A 13,881-nucleotide genomic window follows, 5' to 3' on the forward strand; every position below is an offset into this window, starting at 1 on the left:
AAAGCCTTTGGTAAATAAAATTGACTTTATTTTGTGATTTGGTATTAAACAAATTCCTGATTCCATGTAGAATACTTCATTTTCTGTAACTGAAAATTTTGACATGAGATACTAGAACACCGCTGTATAAATTAAACATTGGGCCTTGCTGTGTGGTAAAACACAAGACTAAAAGAAAAATGTACTATCAGAACACAACAGACACATCTTTAACAATCAGGACTGCTGGGAATTACTAAGAGCACTTCTCCAAAAATGATTTACAGCATCTAACGCACTGCTGGTAGACGGTCTCAAAGTCTTCATCGCTGCCCTGGAAACAGAGGGAGACCAAGATAAATACATACAAGAAAATGACCAAAAAATAAAAAATGAAATAAAATTACTTGCATTAATATTCAAGTTTAATATCTGGTTTGTTAGGTAAACCATGGAGTCAGAACAAGGGGATGGAAGCCAATGTCTAATCTGCACCTGATCCACGTATGGGACTCACAAAAAAACTGAAGCCATATGTAGACGCATTTTTTTTAGGAAACAGGTCAACAATGGTACCTTGTTTTTTCTATGGTATGTTTTCTTGATATGTGTGTCTAGACAGTGTTTTACAGTAAGGAAAGATTGGGGACAGGTAAAACTTTGGTTGGGTCTACATTGCTTTTTAGTTCTCATCACTTCCTGTTTTGGTAATAAATTTTCCAGGGAATAGGGTTCCTGTATTTTTAAATTACCCCTCTGTTCTTGTCTTGGTGACCATTTCCACAAAGCCATCAAATGTGTGTACATGAAGCCACAAGAGATTTATGGGATCACAAGTGGTCGACATTGCGTTGACTTCTTTGACAGCAGCCCATGATTTGCTCAAAAATTTGAAGCTTCCAAAATTAAAAAAAATTAGGTACAACATCCTATGGCAGAGATGTGAACCCTGTGACTTCAGAACAGCTTCATGGAGTTGACTAGCAGATAACCACTTTGTTTCTTGCAGCTAACACAAACAGAGCTAGTGTTATGTTTATAGCACACTTACATAATATGGATCCTCAATAATGAGCCGTTTCTGAGGGTCGTAGCTTCCAAGAAGTTCAATTTTAGCTTTGCAGTTCTGTACTTGACCACATTTACGCTTTAGGTCTCTGATGAAACACAAGATGTCAATTCATTTTTTATGGAGATTGTGAAACAGAGCCATATTCTGAATGAACGATTAAAGGACCCCTTGACAAGAGGCTTTCAAATATATAATCAAGATTTCTGTGTGAGATTCTTTGAGCTGGTCGCATAAGAACAATGCTTAAAAAAAAAAAAATAAAAAAAATCGCTCCAGGGTACCTGTATTACACCTGGGAATCAGTGTTCCCTGAAGTGTCCAAAGATCATGAGAATTTTGAAAAATCTAGTTCAATGCAACAAGCCAAAATAACTTAATAATAATAATAACCCTAGCCGTCCTAGAACCTTCAACTGCTCCAATACAGAAACAGTAATTTTACACGGTTTATCCACAATACCCTAACACTTTCCTTTTTATATTAAAGTATAGGAGTGTTCACTGAAATTTAGCAATTTTTTTTTTTGTAGAGGAACATACAGGTCCACCCTGATAATGGCTTACTGGACACTCCATTATTTACAGAATAAGCATACAGCAATTTATATCTAAAGGCGTCTCCATGCATACTTCTTCTCAATCATTGATTTACTGGGTGGAGAGGCCAGGATAAGAATGACAGCCCTATCCCCCACCTCCTTCCCTCTGTGTCCCAACCCCCCCAGTATACTATTTGGATTTGTTCCTAAATTTCAGTTTATTCTTCTGTTTATTTTTACTTGCACTTTCTAAGTTATATTGTATTATTGTTGTTACAAATTTGCACTGACATGACTGGATCATTATTATGGTTGGTATGTTGATAGGTGCCTGTTTATTTTATTTAATTCTGATCCTGCGATATCCTATATCCCCCCGCCGGTTTTTATTGTACCGTTTTAAAATTTTAAATAAAGAATGTTTATAAAAAATAAAAAAAATAAAATAAAAATGAATGACAGCCCTAGAGTCAGCTCTTCACCAATGGCAGATCCCCCATTTCTGTCCTTTAAAAGACATCTGAAGTGTAAATATGGTAACAAGCCCTTAGCATTTCCCATAGGTGTGGAACAAGTGGCGTCAGCCATGCCAGGTTTTTTGTTAAATTGTAGTTAAATTTTTTTGAATTGATAAATGACACCATGAAGCTCACTATCTTTATCTGTAAAGCATAAGCACTAACTGACTTGTAGTCCAAAGGAACTGAGACTGCTATAATGATTTTTTTCATACATTTTATTTTACATAAAAAATGAGTACAGAACAGCTCTGAGCTCCTAAATTATTTTTTTTTCATAACTTTCTCCTAATGCTATGTTTATTAGACCAATGGTATAGTTAACAGGTCAAAATGAAGCAAATAGGAGGGAGCATTATTATGGTTTACAGTTTAGGTACAATATTAGTATCATACAACTAAGCATACAGTAAATTAAAACACTAAAACACACACCAATTCATGGGAAAGAAAGGTAGCTTTAACTTACTAACCTTAGATTACTTTCATCCATGCATAAAATGTAGTCATAGGACACAAAATCTTCCTTGGTGATCTGAAATTAAAGCCATACCTGGTTGTTACTGAATTTACACATCAGAAAAACCTTAAAGAAGAACTCGACTGGTTTGTTAAAGGGAGAATAGGACCCTCGCGCTTCCCAAAGTGATTTTTAGATATATTTACCTTTACTAGGATTATATTGTATTTTCTACAATCTGCGCCTTTTCAGCTTTTCTTCTGTAAAACCAGTTAATACTCTTTAGGACTTTTAGGATGGGTGGATAGTAGCTGTAGGCGGGTGGCAGCCCCGGTATTGTGACCCAACTCTATAGAAACCTCCCAAAAACAGCCAGAAGGTTACTGAAAAGTGTTGGGTGTTGCCCCGGGCTAAAAGAGGCTGGGGAGATCACTGCTTTTCTTAGAAGAGGAATCACAAAGGGCAGTATGGTGCTTTTTTGCCTTCTTGTTCTGCACCTTATTCTTGCTGTAGTAGCAAGCTTGTATCTCTACTATTGTAAGCAAAACTTACAGCATCGTTCTGCTCTATGGAGATGGGGAGAATGAGCGAGTGGCACCTCGCTGCGCTCTTTCTCCCTTCACTTCTTTTACAACCGTTCAAGAACCCGCCAGGACAGATCCATGAACGACGACAGACGAGATTCAGATTCTTGCCTGATACTAGCCCTGAATCGATAATCGGATGAGAATCATCTGACGTGTGCACATGTGTGCACTATGTGCTGTAAATGAAGTAAATACAAAACTTTAAGTAAAGGCATGTTCACTGTATTCCCTTCTATGTGCTGCCCTTGTAGCCAGATGAACCATTCAGCAGGATTCCAGTCAAGTCATTTTGGCTTTCAGATATTCAGGGATCTAAGATCATGAAGGGTAAGAGCACACTTTTTGCAGCATCAGGAGTATGAAAGAACTAATACCTTCATTGCATTCTGAAGGCAAATATCCCCACCGCCTATAAAAACCAGTGAGAGTATGATAGGTTGTTACAACCATGACATCTACCAGTGCGACTGTGAAGCAGTATGAGAAAGTAGACACTGCCCAGTGATAGAAACCAGAAATATGGGATAGACAGCCGTTAAAAAAAGTTCTGCAATGCCAGAAACTCAAAACTCCTATACCTGCCGTGCTTTATGCGATGTTTCAGTATCGTGGCTTATTAAGCACTTTACGGCCCTTGAATCTGGGGAGCAACCCACGTTCCAGTCAGATGTGGCCGCGCTGTCTATGGACCACTGCAACACAAAACATAATGGATAGGATTCAATGAATGATAAAACAGAGGTACATTACCTGCCTGGCTGTGTGGTCCATGGAAATGCCGTGCCTTCTCATACAGCTCTGGCCCCGATAATCAGGCGGGTTTCCTATTTCATAAGTGGATGTGGCTGCGCTGTCTATGCTCCACTAGAACAGAAATACACATACAGTCCATTGTATGATAACCGTTCTTATTATAAAACTGTTTTTAATGAACAAAGCTGTCAGAGTGATGCATCACAATGCAGAATTCAGGGACCAAGAAGAGTAAGGACAAAACGCAAATATAGTTGTCAGTCATTCTGTTCTCTTTACGGACGCATTGTTGGCCTCATTACTTTCTCCATGCATCAGACCAACACAAAGCTACCACTAATCACTAACTTTTTAGAAGTTAGTTAAGTTTTAGGTCTGATTTTTGTTTTAGGTTAAACCAGTGTTTCTCAACCAGGGTTCGGTGTAAGCCTAGGGTTCCTCCAGAGGTTGCTAGTGTTTTTTTGAACCATGTGCAATTTGGACCTCTCAGGTCAATTTACCGGTCAACAATATTCTTTTTTTCGCTATCTGTAAGGGTGACATTCTTCCCACTGGTCAGTAAAGAAGGATATTCTTTGTATGGACTACCAAACTAATACACTGTGAGCTGAGACTAAATAGCGGGGATCACAGATAACCCAAATGGTATTTCAAGGGTTTTAATCATGTTAAAATAGTTAAGAAAGATTGGATTAAAGTATGACTATCCTTTTAATTGTTGTGTGATCCATCTTAATCAGGTTTACATTGAACCAACAAAGATCAGCAAGAAGGTTCTATTATGTATTGTATAAAACTTTCTCTCTGACATTCTTCAAAGAAGCAGTTGAACGTAGAAGCTAAAACTGCTTATGAAGCCCAGATATCCGAAGTGTTGCCTTCCGTTGACAACTTTGCCAATATTCTCAAGAATATGAAGGCCATCAAATCACTAGTAAGATTCATTAGTCTTGAAGGTGCTTAAAATGTCTTAAAATGTTCTTCTTCGGAAGCCTTTCTTAACCTTTTTAACATTGGAAACCCTTGAAAGAAATTTCAGGTCTTCAGGGAACCCCTTCTATAAATTCTATATCCACGGCTCACAGTACATTAGCATTGTGGTTAGTGGGATGAATGCTTCTAGCATTGCTGGCCAACCTTACCGATAACCAGAGATCTTTGGTGCCACTTAAAATAACATGTGAGTCTCAAACTGATCATTGCTCAAGGAACCCCTAACAATCCATGGAGGAACCTTAGTGTCCCATAAAACAATGATTGACAAAAACACTGCCCTTTGGAGTGATATTGGCATTTTATAAATACAGCTGACTTTACGCAAATGTTCATACCTGTGGGTACCATATTTCTGCTTCTGCAGACCAAATCCATGTAACAGAAGTAAAAGTTTATCAGCACTTCAGGAAGATACATAAAACAATATTATATTGAAACAGTTTAAAGGTAACAATAGCATATTTACATAATCCAGATCTTTGGCTGGAGTTCTAAAAAAATAGACTACACATTTTTTTTATCTAATCAAAATATTAAAACTTTGTGAGTAAGACATGTTAATACAAATTGTTTGGGTGTGATTACTGCTCATGGGGATTTTTTTAGGCATGGATCAAAATTAAAAATATTTTCCAATGTATTAAAATGCAATTTTCATAATCATAAAACACAGCCTAAAAGACTAGATGTAGCAATATAGAGACTAGATGTAGCAATGGCTATCAATCATACAAACATGCTTCAATTGCAATGTCATTTTGCACTGCCAAAGACTTCTATTGGTCCTTTGTCAATATGTCCATTATATCAAGATATGCATTGTATATAAATATAGGTATGAAATATATATACATATAGGTTTGCATTATATGTAGATATAGATATGCATTGTATACAGATATAGGTATGCATTGTAATTAGATACAGGTATGCATTGTATATAGATATGCATTGTACAGGTAGTCCCTGAGTTAAGGACATCCAACATATGGACACCTCCAAGATACGAATGAGGCTTCTCTGATCCTCGAGTGGCAGGACAGAGGCTTGGAGGAGGGGTTTGCTTGACTTGGAGAAGAAATCTTTTGCTAAATACAGCTGCGGTTGTGGGTGATCTTAAGGAATGAGCTGTTCTGCAACCCCTTTAAACTCTTTAATGACCAGGAAAAACAGTTGTTTCTTTTTGCATATCAAAGTACAGCTTGCTCCAGAAGTTAATGAATGTGGAGGCCCCATTAAGTTTTTTTTTTTTTTTGCTTTGTTTTGTGTTTGTGATCAACTCACAATGAGGATTTTATACAGTAACTGACACCACGCTGCCTAATAATATGTTGAGACAAACATCTGTCCTAATTGCATTTATTAAATTATGTACCTGTTCTGACTTACATACAAATTCAACTTAACAAACATTCAGTCCTTATCTCGTATGTGACCCGCAACTACTTGTATATAGATATGCATTGTATATAGATATAAATAGATATGCATTGTATATGGATAAATAATTCAAATATTGACAAAGGACTTATTGACATTTTTGTCAGTGCAAAATTAGATAGCAATTGAAACACATGTATTATCATTATGTCCACCGACACCAATGCTTTCTCCCACTTTAGCTTCAGTGTCTATAATTTTCAAGTCGACCGGACCATAGGCTCCTAAACAAAATGTATTGCTTTCCAAGTTCCCGGTCATTTTTGTTTTAAATTACAGAGAGCCACAGTATGCAGTTTTATCACCTATCATAAGTGGATATTACACACAAAACACCCTTTCCCCTTAACATACATAAATCAGGTAGACGGGTGGTAGCCATGGATTTAATATAATCAAATGCTTTGGAAACTATTTACTGTTGGAGATCAAATCTCAATTGATAAGACATTGTTTGTAGTTCCCACCATAAATTCTATTCACGTTTTTAAGGTGTTTTGGCATTATAAAGCAAGGAGTGTGAATTCACAATCAAAAAGAGATAAATGGACGTATAAGTTTAAACAAGTAAGCCACATTTATAAAATATTAGAGCAAAGTATTATAGTGGTGATCTATACTGGGAAAGCAAAGCAATGCTCTCCTATGACTCATGTTTGCAAGGGAGAGAATACAAACACACAGCGTTACAACATAAATGAACTATGTGATGTAATGTCTAAGAAGTCAATGATGTCTAAAACAAAAAGAAAGTAAAGAAATGTTAAAACGTGGATATTAAATACTGTAATTGGCTGCATGAAAGCTATTACCCTAATGCAATAACAATCCTACTCTCAACCCTGGGTAATAATCATCTAAAGGCTTTCTCTGATGCGCTGATAACAGGCCCTGTCATTGATGCAGGATGCCTGCACATAGATGTGGCATAACCTGCAAATATATTAGTGGATTATGGCAGAAGCTTACCAACCACTGAGTATAGTTCTGATCACTAAGAAAACACTTTATAAATGGTTTATGTGAATCTTTAAAAAGATGCTTATGATATCTCCCTCCCCCCAGCCTGTTTTCACTCTTGTCATGTGACATCAGATCAATGCTTGGCTTTTGATACCCACATAAAAAATGGTCCAAATGGTAAAATCCAACACATTTCGGGGATCTAACCCATCCCATTCTACAGGGATTTATGGTAGCAGAAATTAGGGAATGATACTCATACTGAACAAGTCTGATTCTATGTTTGCAGAATGGCCAGTTCAAGAAGTACACGAATGCTAACAGACAAAACTCATGTTGATATGTCACAGCTACACATTATAATTGTTTTTTACCTAATTAACAAAATATGTAAGTACTGTATCATGTTTGAATTGTGCGACTTATTAAATGAAACACCAGCCAAAATGTTCTTCTACATTTTAGCAGTGACAGGTAAGAATGCTTGCTAGCTTTTTTTTTAGTCATCTCCAATGCAGCTACAAATCTATCACCAACAGGGACAGAGGGAAAATAAGACTTACGGGGATTTAAAAGCTCTTTACTAATAAAATAAAGGATTTCTGTTGTCTTAATTGCTGAAGTAAGAAGAGATCTCTGCATCTCTCAAAACAGGTACAAACTTAAACTCTATACAGATAGACCCTGGGTTACATTCGAGATAGTGACTGTAGGTTTGTTCTTAAGTTGAATTTGTTTGCAAGTCGGAACAGGTACACTATTTTAATAGGTGCAATTAGGACAGATGTTTGTCCCAATATAATATTAGGCAGCGTGGTGTCAGTTATAGCCAGTTAAAAAAATCTTCACTGTGAGCTAATCACAAACACAAAAAAAAAAAAAAAACTTTACGGAGCCTAAACATCTGGAGTAAGCTAGGCTTTGATATGCAAAAATAAACAACTGCAGAGTTTGTCTTTGTCATTAAAGAGTTACAAGATGTTGCAGAACAGCAAAAGACTTCAGCCCTGTTTGTATCTAGGAGTCATCTGTATGTCCGATGTCCTTAACTCGGAGACTACCTGTAGTACAAGCCCAATTGCTCACCTCATGTGATACACCTTGATCCGTTGCCAACTTCCGGAAGACTGCTTCAGCTATTGGAGAGCGGCAAATGTTACCTAAAGAAAACATAAAACAGATTTACCACCATTTTAGATTTAGAATAACATTCAATTTAGGAAGCTACTGAAAACGTATGAGAAATCTCCACAATTATAGTATGACACTTGGGTTAGGTTTAGACCTGCCTTGGGATCGTGTGATCCCACATAGCTCCCAGGGGCTGCCACCTTGCCAGACACTTGGTCATTTGCACCATAGCACTAGTTCCTAAAGAAATGGGATCTGCACATTTGACAGGTGGCAGCAGCAAGCAGTCACTGCCACCCCTATTCATTTTCTATGGGGCTACTGCAGGGAGAAGCTATATGTAGAGTCTTTCCTAAGGCAGCCATTAGGCTGGCATGAGGAAACGATAACCTCGCTGCAAGCTCATGGTCAATTCGAACAGGGTCTTAGAACACACGTTTCATTTTTACATTTTTTTTTGTTTTTGTAGAGGCAACTGTTAAAGATTGCCAGTGATTGGTTGCAGATTACCAAGATCATTGCAGTGTCATAATAGTGACTAATAAATTATGGCAAACCAAAATTAGCCAACAACAACATAATAAAATATCTGACTTTGGATATACTGATATTGATAACCAATCACTAAAATATATAATTAAATACAACAAACTTTTTCAAGTTTCTCTTTACCATCTACTATAAACAATAAAATATGGGCACACAAGTGAGCAAGACAGAGAAGTTTCCTTTTTTTGGAGCGATAGAATGCATGTATGAATAAAAATAAACAAAAACTGTGCTCCGCTCTCTGCTTCACCATAATGCTCAGGGAATCCATTGTCACATAATAAATATCAACACAAAAAAAACTTATTAGGCAATCATCAAAAGATTAATAAAGATAACCCCAAACCATAAAAGTTACCATTTAAAGCAGAATTAAATCCTTACTAAAAAATTATGATCAGACATCTTTTATTGCAGAAGGGACAGTCTGCAGGAGTAGGATGTCTGCAATAAAATAACCTTACCAGCCTAATCACAATTTTTTCTTTTTTTTTTTAATATACTTACCTGTCCCCACTAAATCATGTGTCTGCCATCCTCTTTCTTCTCATCTTCTGAACTTTGGTCATCTTAAATGCAGGGGCCAGGATGACATAGCTACCACACATGCATGCAGTTCATTCAATATCAGATCCCCGGCACATTCTGGCATCATACAGAGTTGTGCATGAGCTCCTCAGCAGACAGCCATCAGGCAGGTGCGTTTTATTACAAAAGGGGCTAGGCAGACAGCGATCAGGCAAGTAAGTGCATTTTATTACAGAAGGGGCTCAGCAGACAGCCATTAGGCAGGTAAGCGGGTTTTATTAGAGAAGGGACATCGCCCTGTGACCTTGCCTGAATGCACAATTTTTTTGCAGAACTATAGTTCCGCTTTAGGATGGCTGGGAAGCCATTCACAATGAATAAAGGGGTCATTTATGTCTGCAGTAGTTACTGAAACAAAGTAAGCAAAATCATTGAAGGTAACTGAAAATACATTTTTATAATTTTAGAAAGTGTATAAAAGTATTCTGAGCACTGCCATTTTATTTTTGGCCTTTTGTTTCCAATATATCCAACCCCACATGAGATGGGTGATGAATATACAGCCTGAACTCATAAAAACAAAAAAAGACATCTGCTGTCCTTTCTCAAATGTAAGTACAAAGCAAGATTTCCAAGAATATCACATTACTGCCTATATACATATACCTTACATATACATATGTAGATGGCGTTGTATTTTGAGGAATTTGCCTTCATCTGGTGGATACATAATGCATTTTATTTGGAATGAATAGTCCCCCAGATGGAAAAGCTGATAATATATCTAAGCACCTGGTGCCCTTTTGTTGTGGGGCCCTTGCAGACAGTGACAGGAATGGGAGCATTGATAGTGAAGTAATGGCCGTCATCACTAGCAGTCTCCTATGGGCGGTCCTCAGCCTGACAGTCTCCTGCAGCATGGACTCACATCTGGTGCACGTCTATGGTCTCTGATTGTCTCCATTAGTTTGTCTGATGGCTGTATGGCACTTTAGGGCTGTCAGGGGCCACAGTTAGGGGCTCCTTTACCTGCACAATGCCTGATCTGAACCCTTGCAAATATAAACCCATCATGGATATGTTGTGCTAAACTTTTTTTTTTTTGGTATTTTAATTCCCCCAAAAGCTTATGTTGTGGTAAGAGTTTGTATAATATATTTACCACAATACATTTTTAATTCTAATAGGTATTTTTTATTTTGCTTTTTTTTTCTTGCTTCTCTTTTTGCTTTTTCCAATCATTAAAATACAGTAATAAAATAAAGTATTTATAGGTTGGTATGAGTTTTGTGACACGTGAAAGTATCTAAAATGAAAAGTATGTGCAAAAATGGCACCAGGGAATGTCCCCCGGCCCCAGCACCTTTCAGTAACCACCTGGCTGTTTTTGGCTGGGTACTGAAGAGCTGGGTCACAACACAAAAATTTCTGTATGTGCAAAAATGGCACCAAGGAATGTAGACCCCCCTGCACCACATACATGGGCAAAAACCGTACCAGAGGACAATAGACATGGAAAAGCTGCCCTTTATCTGGCGACTGAAGCCTGGGTGGGCAAAGCCATATCTGCAATCATACTGTCTTTTATTATATGGATCCTAAATGCCAATCTATGCCAGCTCTGATGGCAGCTACCTGACCTTGTCTGCTGTCATGTGATTCTCCTGTGGTCAGCATGTGGGGCACACCGGGCACCTTCCTCACCTATACTATATGGCCATGGTTTTCCTTGCAGCCCGACTCCGGATGAAGCGGTGACAGCGTGGAATACATTGCTGCAGCCGTGCTGCCATTAGGCTTTCACAGCCAATGGCTGTCAGATGATTGCCCTTGGAAACTAACTTTTGTGATTGTTTCCAGTGACAGATGAATGAAGGAGAGCTGTACACATAGTGCTATTCTATTGTATGGAGAGGAGAGGACGCACAAGCAGCACCCCACTGTGCTCGCCATCATACAATGTACAGCAGTCTTTCCTGATCTGTCGTTCATTGTGCCACCATGGCGGGTTGATGAATGAAATAATATGGATTGCTGTACCCTTGTACGATTTTCACTCGAGATTCATTTGACGTGCGTACAAAGCTTTGGAATTTATCCTACATAGAATCAGCAAGTCAGTGTTGCATTTTATTGATGTCCCTGTATTTGACGGCTTGTGGAGCGATGTTGTTTGGGGGGTCACAATTTGTAGTGATAGTAATAATACTTTTTGGTTGTTTAATAATCCTTTTGTACTATTGGTATATATTTTTGGATGCAGCTGCCAGTTTGGATATGACAATATAGGTTTGGGCCTGGGTTTCCTCTCTATTGCTGCAAGCCATACAAATTTGACAGCCTTTTCATTTCTTTCCAAAACTAAATAAAAGGATTTTGGGCTTTGCACTTTAGGCCTTTATAAATGAAGGGCAGGTGTCAGGTTGCCATGGGTTACTGCACTGACTGGCCCTGTTAGTGGTGGGACACATGCTCACACTCTCGGCATGCCTTGCTGCTCTCCCCCGCAGCCTTCTATTTATCATTACAACTTCACTATCCCTCATGGGACTCACCCAGGCACACGAACAGCACCGACTTGTTTCCAGCAGCCGCCATGACTTCTCACCGAGCCGTACCCGCCCCTTCTGCAGTACCGGCAAACACTCTCCGTAAGGAAGTACGTCACTTTACGGCACTTAGACGGCCAGGCTGACAGGAGAGTCACGTGACGAGACAGAGGCGGGGCGGTGATGGAGGGGAGGAGCGGTGGTGGGTGACAGGTGTAATGCCCTCCCCCTCCTCTGCCTCACCTGGCTGCTGGGTGTGGTGTTGTAGTGTATGAGGAAGAAGCACTGACTGTGCACACTGCCAGGAGGGGAGTGCGGCTCTACAAGTGAGTACCAGCGCTATGCCATGGCGTCACAGGCACTGCACCCAGCAGGGGGGGGGGGTACAGCATTTGTATTGGCTAAGAGTACCTGTCATTCAGTAGCGCATTCAATCTGCCCAATACACAGCCATACAAACACACAGGTGAGACTTGGCAAGGTTTGTCTGTGTCCCTGATAGATTACTGTGCTAGTGACTGAGGGAAAGACAAACCTATCCTCCAGACATAGGGGACATCTTCCACTAAGGACACTTGTCTCCATGGTAACTACCAGAGTATATCACACAGGGAGATTTCCTCTAACATCCTGTCACATCATTGGCACAGGAAGTGAAAGGTGATTTCCAGAATGTTACATACTGCGCATAGATAAATAAATGTGTGATTTATAAAGTGTAATTAAATGTTAAAAAAAAAGAAACTGCAACCAGACAGGTTATATATTACAGAGACAGTCAATGTCCATTCTGCAATAACATAAATACACCTTGGTCGCAATTCTTTTTATTTTCACTTGCATTACTGCGATATAGACACCACCATCTTCCTCCGCTACTTCTCCAGTTTGTCACATTGGCTCATCCTGATTGGTCGGGCTGGGATGACGCATGCTCATTCAGTCCGGGGATGCCGGGATTTCCTGCATATTATGATCATGTGCAGCCAATGAATTTAAAGAGGAAGTAAGCTCAAACTTCGCCCCAAACAATAAAAAATACACTTACCTTCATTTCCATAGAGCAGTCGATCGGTCCGGAGGTTTCTTCCATTGGGTCCCGCGTTGTCCCGGTATCCATCTCTGAGCGCCGTCATCTTCTCCTTTTCTTCCATGTTCTTCTTACGTCGCTGAACAAAGGCGCGATATCGGATGATGTAGATGGGGGAAAAATTTGCCAATCTCACTGCACATGCCTGAGAACAGCAATTGTTTTCCCTTTTGATGAAAGCGCTGCCAAGAGTCACGCATCCCGGATGGCTTTGCGCTTGCCTAGGCGATGGAGAATTAAGGGGCGGTGCTGCACACTTTTTATTTTATTTCTTTATTTTTTTCTCTATAAAAAAGGTGTTGCACTTAAATTCTGTTTGTTTTTTTGTTTTTTTTCTCTTACGTAAAAGGGTTGTCCACCCTTTTATGTAAAGTGAAATTTCTGAGTTTAGGTATGCTTTAAAGCAGAAATAAACTGAAAAATAAAAAACACACTTACCTTTAATTCAGCAAATCCCTCGATCACGCTGGAGCTTTCCTTGATCATGTCAGACGACATCCTGGAATCCTTTGTCCTGGTTGCGGAGCAAGCACCGAGCACCACCATCAATAGCCGCCTTCTTCTGGGTACGTCATCCAATCTCGCACTGCGCAGGCGTGAGATCAGATGACGCAGTCTGCCGTATAAGGGAAAAAAGAGAGCCGATCTGATCTCTTACCCCTCAGTGAGGGAAAATGTGCCCACAGAAGGAGCAGCCAAGAGCCACTTTTTTTTTTTTTTTTTATAA

At 39.2% G+C, this 13,881-nt stretch overlaps 2 protein-coding genes across 6 annotated transcripts in view; one reads left to right on the top strand and one right to left on the bottom strand.

Moving 5' to 3' along the window:
• Window positions 1–6: 6 nt before the first annotated feature.
• ACP1 (acid phosphatase 1) lies at window positions 7–12,226 on the bottom strand. 2 transcript variants are annotated; one of them, XM_072407594.1, is made up of 6 exons: window positions 12,071–12,226; window positions 8,394–8,467; window positions 3,734–3,847; window positions 2,582–2,643; window positions 1,031–1,136; window positions 7–313 (listed from the first exon to the last, which is right to left on the bottom strand). In XM_072407594.1, the coding sequence occupies exons 1-6, from the start codon at window positions 12,111–12,113 to the stop codon at window positions 236–238; spliced, it is 477 nt and encodes a 158-aa protein (XP_072263695.1). In that variant the 5' UTR covers window positions 12,114–12,226; the 3' UTR covers window positions 7–235. The 2 variants fall into 2 exon arrangements, with proteins under 2 accessions (XP_072263695.1, XP_072263694.1); XM_072407593.1 differs by lacking the exon at window positions 3,734–3,847 and adding an exon at window positions 3,906–4,019.
• A 7-nt stretch (window positions 12,227–12,233) lies between these two features.
• Window positions 12,234–13,881, top strand: part of SH3YL1 (SH3 and SYLF domain containing 1) — a 57,441-nt gene continuing 55,793 nt past the window's right edge. For all 4 annotated transcript variants that reach the window (XR_011920248.1, XM_072407590.1, XM_072407591.1 and 1 more), the window contains exon 1: window positions 12,234–12,390. Coding sequence is in view for 3 of the 4 variants with exons in the window: in XM_072407590.1 (XP_072263691.1) it covers window position 12,390 (1 nt within the window). In the remaining variant the exon portion in view is untranslated. The remainder of the gene's footprint in view (window positions 12,391–13,881) is intronic.

Source organism: Pyxicephalus adspersus, chromosome 4 (genome assembly GCF_032062135.1).
Source record: "Pyxicephalus adspersus chromosome 4, UCB_Pads_2.0, whole genome shotgun sequence".
Classification (NCBI taxonomy): domain Eukaryota; kingdom Metazoa; phylum Chordata; class Amphibia; order Anura; family Pyxicephalidae; genus Pyxicephalus; species Pyxicephalus adspersus.